The sequence below is a fragment of the Rhizophagus irregularis genome, chromosome 6 (assembly GCF_026210795.1).
Source record: "Rhizophagus irregularis chromosome 6, complete sequence".
Lineage (NCBI taxonomy): Eukaryota > Fungi > Glomeromycota > Glomeromycetes > Glomerales > Glomeraceae > Rhizophagus > Rhizophagus irregularis.
Genome location: NC_089434.1, coordinates 3,084,444 through 3,108,531, shown reverse-complemented (window position 1 = coordinate 3,108,531; position 24,088 = coordinate 3,084,444). Strand labels below are relative to the sequence as shown.

Sequence of the window (24,088 nt, the reverse complement as noted above, 5' to 3'; positions counted from 1 at the left end):
TCTTACGTACATATTATAGAGCCTTAAAATTTATTTATTATGCGTATTTTTGCCCATTCTACAACTTTACTTAATGAGCCATAAAGGGTTTAGAATGTCATTTTTGACTATTATATATAATATATCCATGGAGATGCGCACATGCGCAGGTGCGCACAAATTTTAAACCCTTCATAATTAATATAAATTAATAAAATATTTATTTATTATTTGATATTTTGCAAATTTATTTAAATATAAAATACAGCAATAAAATAAATATGAAATAGTAAAATATTAAAACTATAAATTAAAGTTCTCCTCTCATTTCTATACTACAAATTCATATGTTGTTAATGGTTTGAACATTATTCCAATTAGTTTGATTTCAACAAACAATGAAAACCTACAAATGAAAAAAAATTTTGAAGTAATTAGCTTCAAATATATAACCAGCAGTCCAGGATCTAAACATAAAAGAAATAATCATTAGTATAACAATCATTAAAGAAAGTAAAAAAAAGAACTTCAAAGAATTTACTTTTGAAGTTCTTTAAAATAGAAACCTGGGATCTAAAATAAAAAAAATATAAATATTACTATTAATGTTTACTAAAACAAAAATACAAAAAAAGAATATTTTTAAAGGTTTTACCTTTGATTTGGAAGTTCAGAACTTGTTTTTCAGCTTCTTTTACCTAAAAAAAAGAAACACAAATGTTTAATAATGTTCATTAAAGTAAAGATACAAAAAAATTTTGAAGGTTTTTACCTTTGAAATAAAAGTAAAAACTTTTGAAATAAGAGTTCAGCAACATTCTAGATTGTATTACAATAAAAAAAAATAAACATTAATTAACATTCATTAAATAAAAATAAAAAAATTACTTTTTTTCGAAGTTTACCTTTGAAATTCAATCCAAAGTTTGGGAAGCTGTTAACTTACAAAAAAAAAAGAAAAGCGAAATATTAGTCTACGTTTCATTAAATAAATAAAAAAAACTAATAATATTTCAAAATTAGAGTTCTGAACAGGTTGACCAAATTCAGGTAACCTGACAGATTAACCTGAATTTATTAGATCAGGTTTAGCAATTGCAATTTAGCATCAGTTCAGGTTGTAACATCAATATAACCTGAATAACCTGTTGACCTGAAACTATAATTTCATATAATATAAGTAAGTTATGGTATCATTATAATTCACTTTTTATATTGATTTTATATAATAAAAGTGAGTTGTGATATTGGAATTCACTTTTTCATATTGATTTTATATAATAAAAGTAAATTGTGATATCAGAATTTACTTTTTTTATGTTAATTCTATATATAAAAAGTGAATTGTGGTATCGGAATTCACTGTTTTATATTGATTTTATATATAAACTAAAGTGAATTGTGGTATCAGAATTCACTGTTTTATATTGATTTTATACATAAAAAGTGAATTGCGGTATTGGAATTCACTATTTTATATTGATTTTATATATAAAAAGTGAATTGCAGTATTGGAATTCACTGTTTTATATTGATTTTATATATAAAAAGTGAATTGCGGTATTAGAATTCACTTTTTTATATTGATTTTATATAAAATAAGTTAGTTGTAGTATTGCAATTCTTTTTATATGATTTTAATATAAAAAAGTGAATCGCAATATTTCTGAAAAAAATGTTTTGCACCATTTTTTTTTTGATATTTTAATAAAAATCCTGAAAATTTTCAGGTTTCAGTATCAAGTCAAACAGATAATTTGATATAACCTGACCTGACCTGATCTGAAAAAAAATTTTAGGTCAGGTTTATTAATTAATCTGACCTGACCTGACTTATTTGGAAGTTGGAACTCTACTTCTACCTATTAACAGAAGGAACTGAAGAAGTATTATGATTGCTGCCTATATCTAAATTCCTGGAGGTCATTTTTGCAAATGCAACAGTTCTCCCTTTTCTTCTTGAAGTATAGGGTGTAGTTTTGGCGTTCAATTTTGTGAAATTCTTTCTAGAATTCTTTGTTGAAGATTCTGACATCACACCCCTTGATTGGTGTTCAGTGTTATGATTGTTATATTTCACATCATTGATTGATGTTCAATATTATCAAAATTTTCCATTTCTATTAACTGTGCTTGAATTGATATTAGCGTATTATTGGTTAATTCTGTTGAGTCTGCTTACGCCATTTATTTTTGGAATGTTTTATCAATGAAAACTTTCATAAAGATTTTATACTCATTAGCAAAAGTGACAAATGTAAACAACAAGTAAGTGAGGTAAACGTTATTCTTAATACCAAGTTTTTTAAGCACATTTCTATGGTATTTAACATATTGCTCAATATTGTTGTATTCTTTAGGAGGTAAAATATGTTCTACATAACTTGAAATAACGGTTGGATGAGTAAGTTCAACCTTCTGAAGGGCAATACTAAAGGTTTTAAGAAAGTTTTTTCTGTTTATTCTATGTTCTATGATCCTTTTAAGATCAATAATATTTGTATATTTGTTCAAATATGATATTTTTAAACTTTAAAATTAAAAAAAATAAAATTATTTTTCCACTAAAAAATGGACATATCATTAAATACTTTCATAAAGCTTTTAGAGAACATGTTTGAAAACCACGATGTAAAATAATGAATAAACTAGAAGAATCATTGCATATTATATCTCAGGACAAATGTAAGACCTCAAGAACACATAAGAAAGATGTAGAAATTCAACGTGATCATTATCGATATACTCTAACTGCATTTCATGAACAAAAGGTATTAAAATATAATGAAGGCTTACATTGATGCAAAGATCATCTATACCGTTTGGTGATAACTGGTTTATCGCCTTTCTGAAAGTCTAGAAAAATTTCTGTTTAACATAAAAAAAATAATAATAATAATAATAATAAAAATTATGATAAAGTTGCAGTGTAATGGAAGTCTACCTACAGAGTCAAATGATCACTTGACAGTGCATATGTGAAGTACTACTGGTAGAGCTCTGCAACCTAACCTGACAGATTGGGTAACATGACTGGTTGACCCAAAATTTTCAGGTCAGGTTATCAAATTCATGACCTGACATAAGTCAGGTTAGTGCTAATCAGTACCTAATCCTACCCATTGACCTGACATATATTTGGGTCAAATAAATTAAATAACGCTAAAACTTATAATGATTCTGGCATTTTTACATGTACAATTGAAAAAAATGCTGAAACTATCAGTTTTAGCATTTTTACATGTAAAATTAAAAAGAAAAATGGCAGAACTAATGATTCCAGCATTTTTACATGTAAAATCAAAAAAAATGCCAAAACTAATAGTTTCAGCATTTTTATATGTAAAATCAAAAAGAAATGCCAAAACTAATAGTTTTAGTATTTTTGTATGTAAATCAAAAAGAAAAATGCTGGAATTAATGATTCCAGTGTTTTTACATGTAAAATTGAAAAAAACTGTCAAAACTAATAGTTTTGGTGTTTTTATATATAAAATCAAAAAGAAAAATGCTGGAACTAATGATTCCAGCATTTTTATATGTAAAATCAAAAAGAAAAATGCTGGAACTAATGATTCCAGCATTTTTACATGTAAAATCGAAAAAAATACCAAAACTATCAGTTTTAGTATTTTTACATGTAAAATCAAAAAGAAAAATGCCAGAACTAATTATTCTGGTGCTTTTACATGTAAAATTTAAAAAAATGCTAAACCCATTAGTTTCAGCATTTTTACATATAAAATCAAAGAGAAAAATGCCAGAACTAATGATTCCAGCGTTTTTACATGTAAAATTAAAAAAAAATGCCAGAACTAATAATTCCAGTATTTTTATATGTAAAATTGAAAAAAAATGCTGAAACTAATAGTTTCAGTATTTTTGTATGTAAAATCAAAAAGAAAAATGCTGGAACTAATGATTCCAGCATTTTTACATGTAAAATTGAAAAAAAACTGCCAAAACTAATAGTTTTGGCATTTTTATATGTAAAATCAAAAGAAAACGCCAGAACTAATAATTCCAGCATTTTTACATGTAAAATTGAAAAAAAATGCCAAAACTATCAGTTTTGGTATTTTACATGTAAAATCAAAAAGAAAAATGCCAGAACTAATTATTCTGGTGCTTTTACATGTAAAATCTAAAAAAATGCTAAAACCATCAGTTTCAGCATTTTTACATGTAAAATCAAAAAGAAAAATGCCAGAACTAATAATTCCAGTGCTTTTACATGTAAAATTGAAAAAAAAATGCCAAAACTATTAGTTTTGGCATTTTTACATGTAAAATTAAAAGAAAAATGCTAGAACTAATGATTCTGGCATTTTTACATGTAAAATTAAAAGGAAAAATGCCAGAACTAATGATTCTGGTGTTTTTACATGTAAAATCAAAAGGAAAAATGCTGAAACAAATAGTTTTAGCGTTTTATATATATAAACAAAAAGTAAAAAACATTATAAAACGTTTTTTTACAATATTTAATAATAAAACTTTGGGTAACCTGAGTTACCCAAAATAACCTGAATGCTTTTGGGTCAAATAGGTCGCGCTGATCAAAAACGGTTTACTTCGACCCCTAACCTTCGACCTAAAAAAATTTCAGTTCAGATGAATCCAACCTAAGTAACTTGATCTAACCCAACTCAATCCAACCCGTATGCTCTAACTACTGGTATGATAAATGGTTTGTAGTTTAATTATATTAGAGTAGTTATTAGGGAATTTTACTTTGTATATATTTTCTTTATTTTTTTTATTTTAATAAAACTGCAAATGCGCTGCAAAAAAAAAAATAATAAAAAATAAAAAATGGATATAATGATCATTGAAAAGAGTTAACCTAATCACATTTTAATGAAAAATATATATACTTATTTTTATAAATAATTTGTAAATCTTATTATATAAAGTTATGGTACTATACAATAAAAATAAATAAAGATTTATTTAGATTAAAGTTCCGAACAGGTTGACAAAATTTAGGTAACCTGATAGATTGACCTAAATTTATCAGGTCTTAGCAATTGCAATTCAGCATCAGTTCAGGTTGTAATATCAATATAACCTGAATAATCTGTTAACCTGAAACTATAATTTTATATAATATAAGCGATGGTATTATAATTCACTTTTTATATTAATTTTATATAATAAAAGTGAGTTGTGATATTAGAATTCACTTTTTATATTGATTTTATATAATAAAAAGTAAATTACGATATTGGGATTCACATTTTATATTGATTTTTATATAATAAAAGGTGAATTGCAGTATTAGAATAGGACCCTGAAATCTATATATTAAAAAACACTGCAATCACGTGGGCGTTATGTTTAGATTAACCATATAAATAAGTCATTTGAATTGTATAACCCTACTCCTATTCGTCGCCAATGTTACACAAGACCAAAAAAGGAAATTTTATTTCTGGCGAAAAACTGAAATTTTGGGTTACACAGGATTCCATAAAAGGAAATTGTCTGTTACGCAAATTTCCAAAAAAGGAAATTTTGTCTTCTGTTGAAATTAAAAAAATTGTGTTGCTCAAATTTCCAAAAAAGGATATTCTTTGCAGATCTTTTAATTCTGGCCGGAATTACATATTAACTGTTGTCGTAGACAACAGGTGAACACTAGTATACATAAAAAGGTTAGATCCAAGTTTGCGTACAATCAGCCAAAAAAAACATGAAAATTTTTCCTTTTTTAGATAATTTCCAGTAAAAAGATATTTCCTTTTTTGATCACTCGCCAAAATTATCATAATTCTGGCCCTGAAAGAATGCGTATAACTACTGTATTAGTAAAAATTTTTTGGCTGCTTCTGACCTTTCTATATATATTTTAGAGTCCTATTAGAATTCACTTTTTTATATTGATTTTATATATAAAAAGTGAATTGCGGTATTGAAATTCACTTTTTTATATTGATTTTATATATAAAAAGTGAATTGCGGTATTGAAATTCACTTTTTTATATTGATTTTATATATAAAAAGTGAATTGCGGTATTGAAATTCACTTTTTTATATTGATTTTATATATAAAAAGTAAATTGCGGTATCAGAATTCACTTTTTTTTATAGATTTTATATAAAAAAAGCTAAGTTGCAGTATTGCGATTCATCTTTTTATATGATTTTAATATAAAAAAGTGAATTGTACTTTACAGAAACTTACTATTTTTAATCAATATAGAATCGATATCGTTAAGTTTATCTTAATGGTATCATTTCGATATCATTTTAATATTATTTCAATATCAATTTAATATTGATATGGTGGCTATCACCTATAAACCACACTAATATTAAGTGATTTCAAATTTTTATAAATTGTAAATTGAATAGTAAAAAGAAAAAACTAAACCAATAAAATGATATAGCAACATGTACTGAACATTTCTATCGGATTATTTTATAGAATTTAATAAGAATTTTAATTAATATTATGGGTTAAAGTTGGATAATTTTAATAAGTAGCAATAATAAAAATATAAAATTTTGGACTAATTTTCATGTAATTTTTATGGATTTTACAAAAATTCCATGGAAATCCACAAGAATTCCATGTAATATGGCAAAAAAAAAATTTTGCCGCTCACGCGGCAATTAATATTTTGACAAAGTACTTTAAAACATAAGTTACACAATATAAATAAATAAATTTCAAAATTTTGACTATTGTTGCATTATAAAGGACAACCACCATACGACATCAAAATAAAGTATTATCACTTCGATATTATTTTGATATTTAATTAATATTGAAATGATATCAAAATGATAATTAAAATGATATCGAAATGACATCTTTAAATTAAACTTAAAGATGTTGTTTCAATATCATTTCTATTATCATTTTGATATCATTTCAATATTGATTTAAGGAGTTTGCTATTTATCACCGGTGGTGATCATCACCGGTATTACAATTTTTTATTACGTGATTTAAGATCAATTTAACATTTTATTGTTGAAAAATATAAAATTTTATTGCATAACAGTAAATCATGCGTCCAATAGTAATTATTATTTCAAAGTTTTTTTTTCAGCCGATTATACAAGAAATCAAGAATACGCAACTAACAAATATTTTACATTAAACTGAACTTTAAACCCCACTCCTACTAAATCTACTATGTCAACTAAAGTTTAGTTATTATTTTCTTTATCAACTAAGTCAGCTTTATGTTGCCTACATCCTCTAATATTATGCCTTTTTTCCAGACAATAACTACAGGTTTTAGAAGATGAAGATATATGTTGATTATTGTTCTCTTCAGTTGATGATTTATATCGTTTCAGAGGATGACCTTTTGGCTTGTGATATTCTGAATTTGATATTTTTGGAATATTACATTCTTCCACTACAACTAATGGCTGTCGCTGGTAATTATAGGAGGATTCTTGAATTTCATCATTAAAATGTGATATAGAATGAACTTCCTCTATATTTAATCCAGTATTATGATGATATTTCGTAATGAATTGGGTAAGAAGTCCGATCAATTCTGATGTAACACCTTCTGCTACAGCAACTTGAACACTTGTCTTTGCTACTAACATAGTAGAACCAAACTCAATCTTTTTACTAACTTTTTCTTTAATATTTGACGTATAAACATTTGCAGACCGAATTTGATCAATATAATATAAAGCTTTGGTGGTATAATCTTTATTTCCTTGAGCAACTATAATATAATTAGTTGTTTCAGTTGGTATTGATTCATACCAATGTGGATGAATAAACCCATATGAAAAATAGCTTTACTAAACCGAAGCAAGAACCCGATATCATTTCGTCGATACGGCATTCCTCGTATTCGATAATATACATACGTACAAAATAACGTTGAATCCTTTTAAGAATTACTACGTAATTTAAGTGTAGATGTCGATGATGTTACAGTAATATAATAAATCTCCCATATTTCTTGGATTTTGTCACTGTTTATATCTGATAAGAGATCTTGTAATCTAATTTGCGGTTTATCATATATACGTTCAATTATATCATTAGACTGCTCATTATCAGATTCTTTAACTTGATCAATTGAAATTAATATTCCCTGATATAATAATGACTGTTTCATTTGAGCTTGTTGAAGTGATAATGGAATAGGTGCTAAATGATCCTTTAAAATAGAGTCAATATTTTTGAAAATCGTATTATACATTATCGGAAGACCAGTTGATGGATTTGACCCATAATATTCCTTAATTCGACTATATTGTGCTTCTTTGTCCAGTTCATTTTCAATGACTTTTACTAATTCCTTTAATAAAGTTCCTCGATCTAAATGTTTTTTAAGAACACTATTAATGGATTCAACTCGTTGAGTTGACTCAACACCTGCTGTAAATACTTTTAAAATCGTGTATCTTGCCCATAATTCACGACTAGGGTAAAGTTTTTTTTCAAGATAAGATCGACACGGCTCATACTTTGTGAGCATTTTGGTGTATCTTGATACTCAGTGTAACTATTACGCATATGATAAAAATCTTCAATAAAATTCTGAACCATATCGTTACGTAGTAAGGCTTTGGCTTTCTTTTTTATATTTTCCGCAATGTGATAAATATATAACAAATGACGCGTTTGTGGATAAACAACTTGAACAGCAGCTAGCATTACCGAATTCCCGTCTGTGTATAATACACGAGGTGAAAGATTATTTGTTACTTTTAAAGTGCATTGTAATATCCAAATATAATCAGCTTGTGTCTCATACTTCGTAAGAGCTTGAGCAAGAACTCTTGTTTTAAAATTATTGTCAATTCCAACAAATAAGCTTAGCGCCATTTCGTATTTATTCATTTTTGCCGTATTATCATGAATGACAACATCATGAAATTTAAAGCAAAGCTTCATTATTTGCTATACTGCAAAAAGACTGGTAAGCTCATTAGATTACTCTTCTAAGTAAGCGTATTACTACATAATTAGAATCTTCTTCATGTTGTTTTAAAAGATATAGGAACATTGTAGCAGCATCAGATTCGTCATGAACCCGAACACCTCGAAACTTTTGGATTGCGTTATAGAGGTTTTTTTTTTAATATGGTACTGTAGAAACTCATGAACAAGAAGATCATATTGTTGTCCTGCACTTAGGTTACCCTTTGTAGTATAATGTTCAATTTTATCTAAAATTGATTGTGGAAAGCGTAAGTTTTTAGGAGCTAACTCTATTGAAATAGGATCACATTGATGATTATGGCTATTGTTAAATTTTGTAAGATGTATATCAGCAGCATGTTTGCCAAAATAGAAGTTAGCTTGCCAAGGACAGTTTGTTTTAGTTGAACTACTCTCATGATATAATGTAATATCCTCCACTTTTTTGGATTATTAATTCCAGCTTTCCAACATTGATAAATATGACGACGAGTAATAGTTTTATCAATAATAACAAGATCTTTACGAAATTTAATAGCAACAAAACCATTGTTTTTTGCAAACGTATTAACAGCAGTTTCAACTGCATTCCAATCTTTGAAGGTATCGTTAACATTTAATATTTCAGTTGTAATTGTTGTATCATTAATATCAGCTATATTATTACCATTCATATTATTTTGTCACAATCAGGTTTTCAGTAATTATATCTAAAGATACCGCTACTTGCTTTCCTTTATTTGTTAGATGAAATTGGTCAGATGGTTGGCCTTGATATTGATATTCATGATCCAATCGGTGGAAACGGTTGGCCTTGGTTTTGATATTCATGTCAGTAGCTTGAAAATCAGATGATAATTGGCCTTGATTTTGACATTCGTAATCCATCACTTGATGATCAGATGATGGTTGGCCTTGAGTTTGATATTCGTAATCCATCAGCTGGAGATAAGATGATAGCTGGTCCTGATTTTGATATTCATAATCCATCAGCTGATCAGATGATGGTTGGCTTGGCCTGATTCGATATTCATAATCCATCAGTTCAAGGCCGTCGAACGGTTGGTTTTCGATATTCGTTATTCATAATTAATATTCGTAATTTGTAGGTTGATTATCAATATTATGGTGATCGATATCTAACTTTAAAGTTGTTTATGAGACTGGCCATGAAGACAACTGAAGAAGAAGCTTAAAAACCTAAAAAATCGGAAAGAGTATTTGTGGAAAAATCAAGTTAGTTACTCTTTTGTAAAATAAAGTAAGTATTAGTTCTATAAAATTTACTAACTTGTTAAACTTTGATATCTAACTTCAAATTTTTTTTCAGATGCTAACTATGAAGCTTAAAGAAAAGACGTGTCTAAGTCTCTAAGAAAGAAAGTGTTTATGGGAAATGCGTTTGTGAAAAGTATTTGTGGGAAAAGAATAACTTAACGAAACAAACAATGATGGAATAAGTCACGTGATAAAGTGAACTATATCATTAGTAGTAAGATTACGCAAAAATAGTTACCGGTGATGATCACCAGTAAATAAAGTTAAAATCTAATTATATAACACCGGTGATGATCACCCTATGAAAAAAAAATTCTTTAAAATATACTTAAAATGTACTTATATATTTTAAAATATATCTAAAATGTACTTAAAATTTTTAAATGTACTTAAAATATACTTAAAATTGCAATTTTAAGTATATTTAAAGTATGAAATTTTATACTTAAATTATATTTAAAATATACTTAATTGCAATTTAAATATAATTTAAGTATAATTTAAGTACAAAATTTTACACTTTAAATATATTTAAAATTGCAATTTTAAGTATATTTTAAGTATATTTTAAAATGTTAAGTATATTTTAGATATATTTTAAAAATATATAAGTATATTTTAAGTACATTTTAAAGAAATTTTTTTTTATAGGGTCACCGCAGGTGATATGTAGCAATTTTCTATATATTATAATAAAATTGTTAAAAATCATAAAAATTTCATTTTATTTTAAAATTCTAATTTATTTATTTATTATAAAAATGAAATTTCCTTAGATCTTTGATTTAAACTTATAATAGTTTCCATTTCCTAGTAATAAATGGATATTACATAATAATATTATTACAATTTAATTGAATTATTAGTAATGGAATTATAAATAAAACTAAATACTAGAATATAAGATTTTTTTTAAAAAGGTGTTTTTTTATTATTATTTGAAGTGTATGCATAAGATACTTCTATTCTACTGTAAACCATGCATGTATTATCTGTCTGCACATGTGCATGATTAATAAAATATTAGAATTAGATGTAACTTTAAATTTGTTTATGTGTAATCCTTTTTGTTTATATTCCTGATTTAAAATTTCTTAAAAATTTTTTAATTTCAAAAATTTTACATGCTTTTTAATTTGTATTTGTTTTTTTAAAAAAATAAAAATAAATAAAAAATAAAACAATTGATTTGCAGTGTGATTTCTTTATAATATTATAAATAACACATATTTTAAGTCAGTTCTATAAAAATTGAAAATTATAAAAGGATGTATATGACTATATAAGATGTAACTATATAGGAATTTAACTGTATTTTGATTTACTAAAACTAAATTCAGTAAATTCTATCTAATAATTGTAAAAAACAAAATTTAACTCCAGATTTGTCTTATTAAGATATATAATGGAGTTATTTTCCAAATATTATAGATTTATATATTTATTCCGAATTTTGAATATAAAATATAAATATACAAAATTTTTATGTAATATTTATTAATTTTATAATAATAAACAAACTTATTAATAAGCACTTTAGCACTTTATGATCATTACTATATAAAAAATGATGAGAGGTAAGATCAAAAAATAATTGAGTGATCAGTGATCAGCAAATACTGTATGTTCATTCTCCGCAAAAATCACTGGGGCGCGCGTACAATAAACGGAATTTCATATACGATCATTATTTCTATTTTAATAGAATTCAATCGGAGTTTTATTGGTTAGCGCAGTACTATAAACGACAGATACATATAAAAATATCAACTGTACAAGCTCATTTCACCAAAATGACCGATCAATCAATTTTTAACCGTTTTAGAGCAAATGATGCTCCATATGTTGCTTTTCAGGACGATAACGAAGATCATGAAGAGGAATCAAATAGCTATGTTTTACGTCCAACAATACAAAATACTCGGACACGAACTCCGTTATTTCAACCTTTATCAAATCAAAAACAACAACGATACCATCAATTGCCCGAAAACGATGATGAAGAGTTAGCGTTTTCGGATCAGGAAAGTAATGAGGCCCCTCCTTCCTTAATTGTTGAGATGCCTTCTCAGCGTCATAAGAAATTAAACCCAAAACCGGGGATGGACATAAGAGAGCTAACAATGTGGAAATGGGTTAATGTAGAAAATCTCGATTTATTCCTTGCACACGTAAGTTCCCGGAAGTATCTTTTCTGTTTCAATACAGATGTAATTGAATTCATGCTTTTTTTATGACATTACCAGGTTTATTCATATTATATCGGAAAAGGAATATATTGTATTTTACTAAGTCGATTTCTAAATTTATTGTAAATTATTTTACTCACTTATTTAAATAAATTTTAAATTAATATTAATTCATTGTTTATATTTTAGAACTATAGGATTTGTGCTTGGATTTTCAACCTTTTTGCTTGGATGTGTAGATTATTCATTAGTTCGTAGTAGTGATAGCTTGTCGCGAGTTATAATACCAAGTTGTATTGGGCAGTAAGTGTAATTAGTGATTAATTTAGTTAAACTGTGCGAACATTCATTTATTATTTGTTGCATTCTAAGATTATCCGGATGGACAAAACTATTTCTCGTATTAGTTACTTGTATTTGGATATGGACAATTGTTAGATTTGTATTAGATATCCGTGGATTGATTGATATGTACAATTTTTACACGTATCTTCTTGATATCCCTGACGTGCGTATGTTAATAATTTATTAAATATGATTAATACGTGGGTGAATTTTTTTTTCATCTTTTAATTTTAAATAATTAGGCTGATATGCAAACGATTTCATGGCAAGAAGTAGTTTCACGGATAATTAAGATAAGAGACAATAATCCAAATACAAGCCATCAAATTAATAGTCGACCGCAACAACGTTTAGATGCTCATAATATTACTAATAGGATAATGCGTCAAGATAATTATTTAATAGCACTTTTCAATAAAGATTTGTTAAATTTAACAATACCAATCCCGTTTCTCAGAAAGCAAAATTTTTTGACAAAGACTATGGAATGGAATTTGAATTGGTGCGTGATGAATTATGTTTTTAATGACCATGGGCAAATTAGGAAGAGATTTATAAAAGATGTGCAGAGAGAAAAACTAATTCATGGGTAGGTCACTTAACATGATATTTGTGAGATTTTATGAGTGTATTTTATTTTATCAAAGAAATTAAATTTATTTAGGCTACGTAATCGAATTATTTTTATGGGAATTCTTAATTTTGTTTCGGCGCCGTTTATAGTAGTTTACCTGCTTGTATTTTTCTTCTTCCGATATTTTGAGGTTAGATTAATATAATAATTTAGAATTATTATTCATCTTTTATGTTATTATCTTTTGATAATATATGTGTGATTTTTTTTTTTTAGGAATATCGCTCAGATCCTGGCTCTATTTTTGGTTCGCGTCAATGGACACAATTTGCCCGATGGAAATTTAGAGAATTTAACGAACTTTCACATTTATTTCATCAAAGACTAGATAAGAGCTATAAACCCGCAAATAAATATATCGATCAATTTCCCAAAGCAAAAACTATCTTATTTATAAGGTAGTAGTTACATTTTATCATCACATCAATTCGTAAATTCTTATTATGTAAGATTACTAATACCTTTGAATTTTTTTATAAAAGATTTATACTTTTCATAATTGGTTCTTTCACGGCCGTGTTGATTTTAGCTACCTATATTGATCCGGATCTTTTTCTCGGCTTCGAAATTACAACCGGACGAACTGTTTTCTTTTATACTGGAGTTTTAGTACCATTATTTGCAGTTAGTCGTGGCATGATTCCCGATGATCATTTGGTTTTTGATCCGGAAGCTAGATTAAAAAAAGTTGTTGAACATACGCACTATTCTCCTGACGAATGGAGAGGACGATTACATACTGATGAAGTATTAACTTTATAGTATCTTATTTTAGTTTTTTTTGGAAATTTTATAACTCTTAACTTGTTTAGGTTCGAAGAGAATTCATTCAATTATTTGAAGTTAAAGTCGTATTATATATTCAAGAGATTTTCAGTGTTATCTTTACGCCTTTCATACTCTGGTTCTCTCTTGCTGATTGTAGTCATATCCTTTATATATGTGTTATGTAATTAAAACGAACATTTTTTATTTTACCCTTAACTTTTAGCTTTTGGCGTACAGCAAATTATAGATTTCTTTCGTGAATTTACTGTTCATGTAGATGGTGTAGGTGATGTTTGCAGTTTTGCAATTTTTGATTTCAGAAAACATGGCAATGTTAAGGTATTGTTCTTATCTAATTACGTAACGTATTTTTTGATACATATATTGGATTTTAATAATTTCAAATTTTCTATAATAGTATGGTGCACCAGCATCAGAGGTTGAAAACGAATATTATCTTTCGAAAGACGGTAAAATGGAGAAAAGTTTTTTAAATTTTAAGGTGATTAGAATCTATATTGTATCTTTTACGCTATTAAATAAAGAAAATTATTGAATAATTGATATTGTTTTATAATAGGCGAATCATCCAGATTGGGAACCAACAGATCCGTTTGGATCTCTTTATCTTAGTCGTTTAACAGAATTTAATAATCAGGCTCACCCAGAACGTCCTAATGCCGCGCGTACATCAGTAGTTGATTCTATTCTTAAAACAACTAATAATAACAACAAACGCAATAGTAATAATAACGTACATTTCAGTTATCCAATTGGCTCTCAATCAACAACTCATTATACCAATGCCGGAATTGGAGGTGGAGGTGGTGGTGATGACTTAAACTCGATCATGGAAGATGGCCAAACACATGCTGGTCCATCTCATATAACACGAGGATCTTATCGTGGTTATGGTATAAGTAATCCACCCTCAAGCCCATTAAATTCCCCTCGTTCAAGTCAAGAACATTATACTAGTGAATTGGGTGATTCTTTTATATTACCGGGTGCAAGGATAGGTGGAGCTGGAATAAATGAATCAAATGAACACGATAAACCGCGTAATGGTGGAGTAATTGGTTTGTTAAATCAATTTTATGAACTTAATAATTCTTCAATGTAAAATAAATATTAAAGCGAAAAGGGATTTAATTTGTGAATAAATGGGATCGGCCTGAAAATAAACATAAGGAACATTATTTATTACTTTTTTCGAATAAACATCTTTTAAAAACATTGTGTTGTATAGATAGACTTAGACATATTTTTTTGTTTGATTGTGATCCTTTTAACTTTATCGTGCAAAAAAAATTGTATCGAAAATATCCGTCTTAATCACAAAAAAAAGGAGTCCACTGCATTTTTATATCACGACATTTGAATTCCAACATATCTTATTATTTAAATTTAAAAAAAATAAAAAAAATATGTATAAAAGTTAAGTCAATATTTATTAAAGAAAAACCATATATATACATTTATTGAAACAACTATACTTTACTTGCAAAGTTTATTTTCTTTATAGACATGATAATTGGATTAGTGATGTTCTTTCGTTTTATGATGTTCTAATAATAAAAAATATATATATATATTACTTGAATGATTATTAGGGAAAAAACAAGCTTTCTTTATTACTTACTTAAATGAAAATGATAATTAAAGGCATAACTAATAAAACCAATTGCAAGAGTAACATGTAAAATGGGAGCAGGCGAACTAGTAGCAATATACCTTGCATAATACCGTCCAAAAAATCCCTGTGGCTGAACTTTTGGAGCTGGTCCTTTGGGTAACTTCGAATAAAGATCGCTAAGTGCTGCTGTTGAGCCTGAGGCTCCAGTCACTCCACTAACCGAAATTTTTGGTGGAAGAAGAGATTTAATTGCACTCATGTTTTAAAGATGAAATGAAAATGAGAAGAAGGTACTATATAATTTTTAAATTGTATCACGTAACGTTACACTAGATAAAATCAAATATGATTCTGAGGAACCCGTAATAGGTTTTCATTTTAAAAATCATGTTTCGCTCTGGCACAAAATTCTTTAAGAGCTTTCATAGTTGTGCGTCGTCTTTATTATTTTTAAATAGATCAACTGTGGTAAATATTTAGTAGTTATTTCGAAAAAAAACCAGTAAAAATTTGCTAACCATAACTTTTTCAGATAATATCAATTGTTTTTTTTTAAACTTAGCGGAAAGTAGATATAGCTTTTCCTCATTTTCGTACTTATGTTTCTATGTATAATGTACATGTGGCCGGCTTAACCGAGGAACAGAACGAGGTTTGTTTATATAAAGTTAGCTCTTAATAATCTTATTTCGGCTAAAATGATTTATCGTTTAGCTTCGCGAAGTTGTTCACCAATTTTGCCAAAAAGAACTTAGAAATAGAGCAGCTGAAATAGACAAGCAGAATTCTTTTCCAATGGTAAATTTTAGTCTTTTTACCGAATGGAATTATTCAGGCTTAAAAAATTTGAATGTTTCTGTTAGGACATGTGGAAGAAATTTGGTGATATGGGATTACTTGGTATAACCGCTCCTGAAGAATATGGAGGATTAAATAAAGGATATCTCGAACATGTATTTGTAATGGAGGAGATATCGCGAGCTTCAGGTTCAGTTGCTCTTTCTTACGGAGCACATTCAAATTTGTGTGTTAACCAAATAGTCCGAAATGGTAATGAGAAGCAGAAATCAAAATATTTACCAAAGGTACAAATACATGACTCATCACATTTTAGTTATCAAAATTAATCTAATTATACTATTTGGTTAGCTTATTTCGGGTGATTATATTGGTGCGCTTGCTATGTCTGAACCGGAATCCGGTTCAGATGTGGTTTCAATGCGTCTTCGTGCTGAGAAGAGAGGGAATAGTTATGTTTTGAATGGAAATAAAATGTGGATTACTAACGGTCCTGATGCAGATGTTCTTGTTGTATATGCCAAGACAGATCCCGAAGCAGATGCTCGTGGTATTACGGCATTTTTAATTGAAAAAGTATTAAATAGTTTCTGATTTAATTAAATTTAATTAATCATTTTGAGCAGTCAAAGTAAGTTATGAATTGAAAATTTTTAAGGGTTTTCAGGGGTTTTCAACAGGACAAAAACTTGACAAACTTGGAATGCGTGGATCGAACACTTGTGAACTTGTTTTCGAAAACTGTGAAGTTCCTGGTAATTATTTTAGTAAATTTGTACAATATAATTGCGATACTTAGTGTTCTTCTATTATAGTTGAGAATATTTTGGGGGAAGAAAATAAAGGAGTGTATGTACTTATGAGTGGATTAGATATTGAAAGAGTCGTTCTCTCAGGTGGTCCACTAGGGTGAGCCTTCAACACTTGTGTTTTGAAGGTTATTCATTTGTTATTTAGTTATTCTTCATTTATTCAGATTAATGCAAGCAGCACTTGACGTTGTTCTTCCCTATGTACATTCACGACATCAATTCGCCCAACCAATTGGTTATTTCCAATTAGTTCAGGCGAAAATAGCTGATATGTATACTAAACTCAACGCTTCTAGATCATACGCTTACTCTGTAGCAAGAGCTTGTGATAACGGATTTGTTTCTAATAGGGTATTTGACATTCATAATAACTGTTTTTAAATAATACCGTTAAAATTAATTTTTTATTCATAAACGTGAAGGATTGTGCTGCAGTTATATTATATTCTGCCGAACGTGCCACCGAAGTTGCTTTAGATGCAATCCAGTGTCTTGGGGGCAATGGATATATTAATGATTACGATACTGGAAGACTTCTAAGAGATGCAAAACTTTATGAAATTGGTGCAGGAACTAGCGAAATTCGAAGACTTGTAATTGCAAGGTTAGCTGAAGTTTGTATAATAGTTATTGTTTGCTTGAAAAGATCATTTTGTGTAATATATATATATATATTTTTTTCTTTCTTTTTTTGATGTTAGGGAATTCAACAAGGAATTTGTAACCCATTAATTACTTTATTAAAATCATTAATTTAATTATAAGGTTAAGTTAATCTCATAAGTTGTTGTTATCCAAGCATTCATAATAGTTATCTTTGAAACGCGTTTATAAACCGTTTATTTTTAAAATTAATTATCGACCTTCATTTATTTATTTATTTTTTTTTTGATTCATAAGAATAATAATATTACAGTATTATAACTTGAAAGTATTTAATTTATATGTAATAAATAAACGAAAATAAAGTAAGAAAGAAAAGATAAGAACAGTTCTAAGAGGAGAAAAGCCCAAGTTCGCGAATTGCATTTGCCAATCTTTTATACTCCGCTAAAAGTTCTATTAGAAAAATAATTATAGACTTAAATAATTTGAAAATTTTTTGAACGGTTCATTAAAAATAAACATAAATATAACCTGGTACATCATTAACACGAAATTCATCAATTGGACAATCCAAGAATTTTTGAACAGGAGGAGATATCTTATTTACAGATATATCAATCTTTTGTTCCTTATTCTCCTAATTATATAATCCGCAAAAGTTAAGGTTTAGATGACGAAAACAAGAGAATAATTATAAAATAAATTAATACCTCAACTATATGATTACGATCATTGCTAAAGCGCGGCAATACATTAAAAGGAATTAATCGATCTGTACTGTAAACATTTGCCAATTATTAACTACTATAAATTATTTTACTAAAATAAGAATGAAAATTAATAATTACAATGATTTTGTTTCCTCATTAACATTCGAAGACGAGGTTTCTTCAGTGTGTGTGAAGTTATTATTTGTTGTATTTATTTCTGCTAGTTCTTTCGCTCCTACTTCCAGTAAACCAGGATTCATTTTAATATCATTCACATTGTTGTCCTTTGTAAAGTTTCGTTCTGGCAGATCCGCGTTGATGTTTAGTAAAGTTGAATTTTCCTTATCTAATGAATTTGTTCCAATATATGTATTTTCGCTGTAACCGATTAGTCTTCCAAACATTTTAACGGAACTATCCATGACTCCTGTAATAGCTTTTATACTATTATCGGCAGCAACAACAATATCTTGCCCCACTTTGCGGGTTCTTTGCTCTAAACTAGGATTTGCATTTACGGATTCACTAGATTAAATTAAAATAATAGAGCTTATGTTATATAAAATTATCACACTTCCAACTCAACTGTTAATTATCGAATTACAAACCCTGAAACTTTATCTGATAGTCCTAATGCTAAATATTCTACGCTTTCTATAAATTGTACCACCGCCATCTATATTCAAATTCAAATAAGAAATTTATTAAATGAAATGATATCGCAAAAATGAACAGCTATAAAGCTTACAAAATTAGTAAGACAATAAGATGATTCTCCACACAACAAAGTTCGTACTCGATATCTCGTCATAAACCTATAAAATATTAAAACAAAATTATCGAATTGTCGACATTAAATAAACACACTATTGACTTAATATTAACCTCAAGTTTGAAACCAATTTTTTTGGATTTGATTTGACCACTATGAAAATTAATAGTGGGAATATCGCATCTGCATTAGGATCGCTAAAACTATTTTTTTCATCTGTTGGTGAATTAGGGAAAGTTGGTGACATAGGTAATTTTGGTGAAATCGATGTGGTAGGAATATTAGGTGATTTAGGTGAAGTAGGCGAAGGAGGTAGGGGTATTGATGCGGGTGAGACGTCAACGGGAGACGTTACATATGAATTTTCTTCTGTTGCATCGTTTGTACGATCAGAATTTGGAAGGGACTTTTGCAATTTCTTTTTAAGTGCCTCTATATACACGAAATTTAAAGAAAATAATTACTAATTAATATTTTAAAACTCTGTCTCGATCCTATAATGTAAAAAAAGACGTACCAACTACAATTCTGTGACATCGGACGAGACTATCGAGCTTCTCATGGGGTGACTTTTTTTGTTCTAAATTTTGTAATTCCGCACCTGCTGCTTGCACTGCAAAGTCGATACGTTCTTGTTGCTGAGGTTTAATATCCAACCCGAGATTTGATAGCCCTAATTCTAAAAGATTTAAAGAAGCTATCTTTGAACAAAGTGCCTCATCGGCAGCACTATCGTTTGACCATTTTGGACTGAATACACTTTATTCAGTTAATTATTCAATAAAATTAAAAACTAATAAATGATATGGTTTGTTATATAGATTAATAGCACAATTTTCAAATAGTGATGATACAAACTTATCATAAAGTGCCGTGCAAACATATTTTTCAACAATATTCATTGTTTCATTTATATCATTGTCATTGACTTCGGTGAGTTCTCCGTTAGATTCAATTTGATATTCAATTTCATTACGCACACGATCAAATAATCCTTGGATTTGATCAATTGAAGAATCTTCGTTTTTTGGAAGATTCTTTATAAAATCTCTAATAAAGCTAGAAAATGTTCGAACAAATAAATATCAGCTTGCTGATTCCTAATATTTAATTAAAAATAATTCTTTATTAAAAATTCATACTCATCAAGTAATGACTCCGGTAAAGATCCTTCAACCTTTTTCTCCATTTCCGTACGCGTCGAAATGCGCTCTGCAATTTCTTTTGTTCTGATAGGTGATTCTATTACTATGGTTTGAATGGGCATACCATGTAAAAGGATGTCATTATTATCACGTAAAATTTTAATTGAGGGATAATCATAAGAGAGATCGGGCTTAGAAAAAGCTTCAAATATAGATCTATAATATAATTGTATAAATATGAAATTATTCCGTGAATGGCATAATTTAGGCCTAGACAAATTTTCAATGAAAATAATATAATAAAACTAACTTGTGACTCTTGGAATTCTTAATATCAACTGGTTCTGTAGATATTAAACCAACGGCTTTGAAAACATCCCTTGAATATATGAAATTATTTTTGAATATATTACAAGAAAAGCCAAGATATTTACATTATTAAAAAGCATACTCACTGTTGTATAAAACCTTTTAGCCCATTTAAAGTTATCACTTTGGCCCCACCTTCAGTTGATTGAGAAATAACAACATGAGCTTCTAGGTAAATTCGGTCAACATTCTCGAAAGGCGTAACTTGAGACGCAGGAAGTAAAAGTGTCGCCTGATAGCAGCACGAGAAGTGTCCATCCAGAACAAAATTTACAATAATGTGTCAACCAAAAAAGTTTTATTTTGGAGACACTGCAAAACTTAACTTTGATACCACATTAAGGTCAAAAGACATGCAGTCTCCAACCTTTTTTGCAATCAACATATGTACAATATCATCGAAGCCCGCATTCATTTCACGAAGTTTCGTAAGTAACAATCCGCCTACTGAGCCGCCTGGAACGGGATGTATAGAAACTCTAGGCTGCAAAGACGAGGATGAAGAAGTCGAAGACGATCGTCTGCTTCGCTGACTGGACCAGGCTGAAATCACATCACTTTCTTCATCGTCATGGTTTAACAATGGATGGTGTGTAAGAGAATCTGTACTCTTAGCGGGTTTTAAACGAAGATAGGCAAGTTGAGGTAAGTTGATGGTATTAGTACCAGATATAGTTTTAGCCTCAGGTAAAGGTGTCAGAGAGGAAGACGTTGCTTTTTCGTCTGGACTTGATATCGTGTTTTCCTTTTCGTCCATAACTAATAAAAACAAAAGCAAACAGCAATGTACATTAAACTGAAAGATCAGCGCACCCTTTTTTGTGTGCCAGGTTCGTGGCTTGACAAGCCGCACGCGCCACAAACTTTATTTTGGCCAGAATTAAAGATGTTTAAATTAGCCAATCGGAAATCGTGAATTGAATGTAAAATTTTAATTAAATAAATAATAATTATCTTTATTGTATGTATATGGTAATATGGGCAATTTTAATAAAGTAAAAATATTAAAAAATATAAACTTTATTTAGAAATCTTCCAAATACACAAGTAAAATGAAATTTAATTGGCTGGTTTCTAAGGATATTTTTGCTCAAATTGTGTTCTTTCTTACCAGTTTTCCTTTTTTTCCAACTTGGAATAATTTATGGATTTAAATTTTCTTTTCCATTAACTTGCTTAGTATTACTTAATCCTATTTTCTTGTGCCACTTGACAGATTTTACTTGAACATAAATCATTGCACCGCTTTTAACACATGTTGGATCTACATTTTGGCTAATATCATAAAGGAAGGAATATAAGCAAGGAACTGATTTCAATTTTGAAGCATGGTAATGCTTAGCAAATTTGTCTAATGCAGTATGAAACTGCAGACCACAACTTTTATAATCTGTTTTAATTTCTTCCAAAAAAACAACTAAAGTAGATGTGTTAATTTCAATCTCTTCATTTAATTTATTCTTTTCATCTAACTTTTCTAAAAATTTGTTATAAGTAATAAAGTTTAATTGATAGTTGCAATTTAAAGTCATTTCATTTTCATCATATGATTCTATTAGGACTCAGAATTCTCTAATACAGGTTATAAGTCACACTTTCAGGCAAACATGGCATAGCAACCTTTATCTTTATTAATTATTTATCGAACTTTATAATTTTATATACAAGAAAAAGAAAATAAAATAAAATAAAAAACTAACTAAAAACAAAGCTATATAGTCTCCTAAAAAGAAATTATAATTAAAAGAAAATTCAAAAAGAAAAATCGCTAATACTAACACTTCCTAGATCTTCTCCCTTGATATATTCCAACCAAAGTAGAAGCAACTATGCTAACAAAATAACAAATGACACATCCATTATTAAAATCGACACTCTATCCTGCAAAAGCTATTATTAAGTAGCAATGTTAAATGACTCATAAAACTCGAAATGTGATTAAACTAAGATAATTCATATTGCATCAAGTTCTTCAACAAATCAGTTCTAGAGTCACGTGAATCAACATGGGTCAGAGGTGGTAAAGATAAGTAAGGAAGATATGAAGATTTGGACAAACCTTTAGACCTTGAAGAGTATTTAAGTTTTGAAGTGATGTTCATCACATATTCTCATAATCCTTTATAATAAGAATGTAGATTCCAAATTCGTTTCCAAAATTTGTTAATAAAGTTGTTAGGGGCGTGCCAGAAATCACGTGATTATGTTCAATTAGAGACCTGACCCCCCCTACCCACCATGTGATTGAATTCTGATTGGCTAAAAAAATACATACAATATAATATATATATTATATTAATATATATATTATAATACAATTAGTTTGCTATCTAATAATCCAATTTGCATAAACTTTTTTTTGTTTTGTAGCTCCATTTATGCTTTATAAAATAAAAAAAAATTCATACTGCTAGATGGTGAAATAATTGCAAAAAAGCTTATTAATAAATAAATTACCATATATTTTATATTATAATACAATTATTTCACTATCCAATAATTCAATTTGCATAAACTTTTTTTTATTTTGTAGCTCTCTTTATACTTTATAAAACAAAAAAAAATTCATTAAAATTGGACTTTTAGATGGTGAGATAATTGCAAAAAAAGCTTCTTAATAAACAAATTATATATTATTTACTATAAAAGATATCTTATTACCATAAAAGGTATATTGTGACACCTGATTGCAAGACCTGACCCCACCCACCCACTAAATCATGTAATTTCTGGCACGCCTCTTATGAATAACAGCAATTACATTTATGGCAGTGAAATGAAGAATATCAAAATTCTCAAATACTTGGCAAGAAGGCAAAGAATCTACGAACCAGACTATAGGAGAACCAGTTGCCAAATGAGAAAGACCAACAGGGAGAGAAGTAGTTCTATTAATTTAAATATAAGTGCTTAAATTTGCTATCCAAGTTGCGCTGAAAGGAATAAACCTTAGCGCATTCTTTGTTAATAGTGGGCTTTGCTCCCAGGTAACAGTTACAGGGAGGGAGAAGAAGACCCGCCTACTATTAAGATAGGTCACCCTGTAGCCTAAGGTAAAGTTTACATATAAAACTCTTTGAAGATCCTACTATAAAAGGAAATTTTATATTATATTATTATGATTTTTTTCCTTTTT

General features: G+C 28.3%; 6 protein-coding genes across 6 annotated transcripts; 3 read left to right on the top strand and 3 right to left on the bottom strand.

Moving 5' to 3' along the window:
- Positions 1 to 9,741: 9,741 nt before the first annotated feature.
- Positions 9,742 to 10,086, top strand: OCT59_026411 (uncharacterized protein; the record flags this gene model as incomplete). Its single annotated transcript, XM_066143148.1, has 2 exons — positions 9,742 to 9,897; positions 10,000 to 10,086. The coding sequence occupies 2 exons, from the start codon at positions 9,742 to 9,744 to the stop codon at positions 10,084 to 10,086; spliced, it is 243 nt and encodes an 80-aa protein (XP_065992691.1).
- Positions 10,087 to 11,961: 1,875 nt separating this feature from the next.
- OCT59_026410 (uncharacterized protein) lies at positions 11,962 to 15,593 on the top strand (the record flags this gene model as incomplete). The annotated part of the gene is made up of 12 exons (XM_066143147.1): positions 11,962 to 12,339; positions 12,415 to 12,479; positions 12,547 to 12,660; positions 12,730 to 12,865; positions 12,945 to 13,291; positions 13,367 to 13,466; positions 13,553 to 13,734; positions 13,819 to 14,083; positions 14,149 to 14,263; positions 14,340 to 14,443; positions 14,523 to 14,606; positions 14,685 to 15,593. The coding sequence occupies 12 exons, from the start codon at positions 11,962 to 11,964 to the stop codon at positions 15,225 to 15,227; spliced, it is 2,433 nt and encodes an 810-aa protein (XP_065992690.1). The 3' UTR covers positions 15,228 to 15,593.
- OCT59_026409 (uncharacterized protein) lies at positions 15,257 to 16,004 on the bottom strand. The gene is made up of 3 exons (XM_025324237.2): positions 15,747 to 16,004; positions 15,601 to 15,672; positions 15,257 to 15,497 (listed from the first exon to the last, which is right to left on the bottom strand). The coding sequence occupies exons 1-2, from the start codon at positions 15,997 to 15,999 to the stop codon at positions 15,644 to 15,646; spliced, it is 282 nt and encodes a 93-aa protein (XP_025187221.1). The 5' UTR covers positions 16,000 to 16,004; the 3' UTR covers positions 15,257 to 15,497; positions 15,601 to 15,643.
- Positions 16,005 to 16,127: 123 nt separating this feature from the next.
- Positions 16,128 to 18,082, top strand: OCT59_026408 (uncharacterized protein; the record flags this gene model as incomplete). Its single annotated transcript, XM_066143145.1, has 10 exons — positions 16,128 to 16,208; positions 16,303 to 16,392; positions 16,455 to 16,538; positions 16,604 to 16,825; positions 16,890 to 17,114; positions 17,197 to 17,293; positions 17,354 to 17,447; positions 17,515 to 17,701; positions 17,773 to 17,954; positions 18,052 to 18,082. 10 exons carry the CDS (start codon positions 16,128 to 16,130, stop codon positions 18,080 to 18,082), a joined length of 1,293 nt encoding a protein of 430 aa, XP_065992689.1.
- A 107-nt stretch (positions 18,083 to 18,189) lies between these two features.
- On the bottom strand, positions 18,190 to 21,785 carry OCT59_026407 (uncharacterized protein). The gene is made up of 13 exons (XM_066143144.1): positions 21,320 to 21,785; positions 21,039 to 21,184; positions 20,894 to 20,962; positions 20,581 to 20,799; positions 20,297 to 20,497; positions 19,956 to 20,197; positions 19,552 to 19,870; positions 19,415 to 19,481; positions 19,275 to 19,342; positions 18,805 to 19,191; positions 18,667 to 18,733; positions 18,488 to 18,593; positions 18,190 to 18,409 (listed from the first exon to the last, which is right to left on the bottom strand). Exons 1-13 carry the CDS (start codon positions 21,707 to 21,709, stop codon positions 18,345 to 18,347), a joined length of 2,346 nt encoding a protein of 781 aa, XP_065992688.1. The 5' UTR covers positions 21,710 to 21,785; the 3' UTR covers positions 18,190 to 18,344.
- Positions 21,786 to 22,094: 309 nt separating this feature from the next.
- OCT59_026406 (uncharacterized protein) lies at positions 22,095 to 22,484 on the bottom strand (the record flags this gene model as incomplete). The annotated part of the gene is made up of 1 exon (XM_066143143.1): positions 22,095 to 22,484. The coding sequence occupies one exon, from the start codon at positions 22,482 to 22,484 to the stop codon at positions 22,095 to 22,097; it is 390 nt and encodes a 129-aa protein (XP_065992687.1).
- Between the last annotated feature and the right edge of the window lie 1,604 nt (positions 22,485 to 24,088).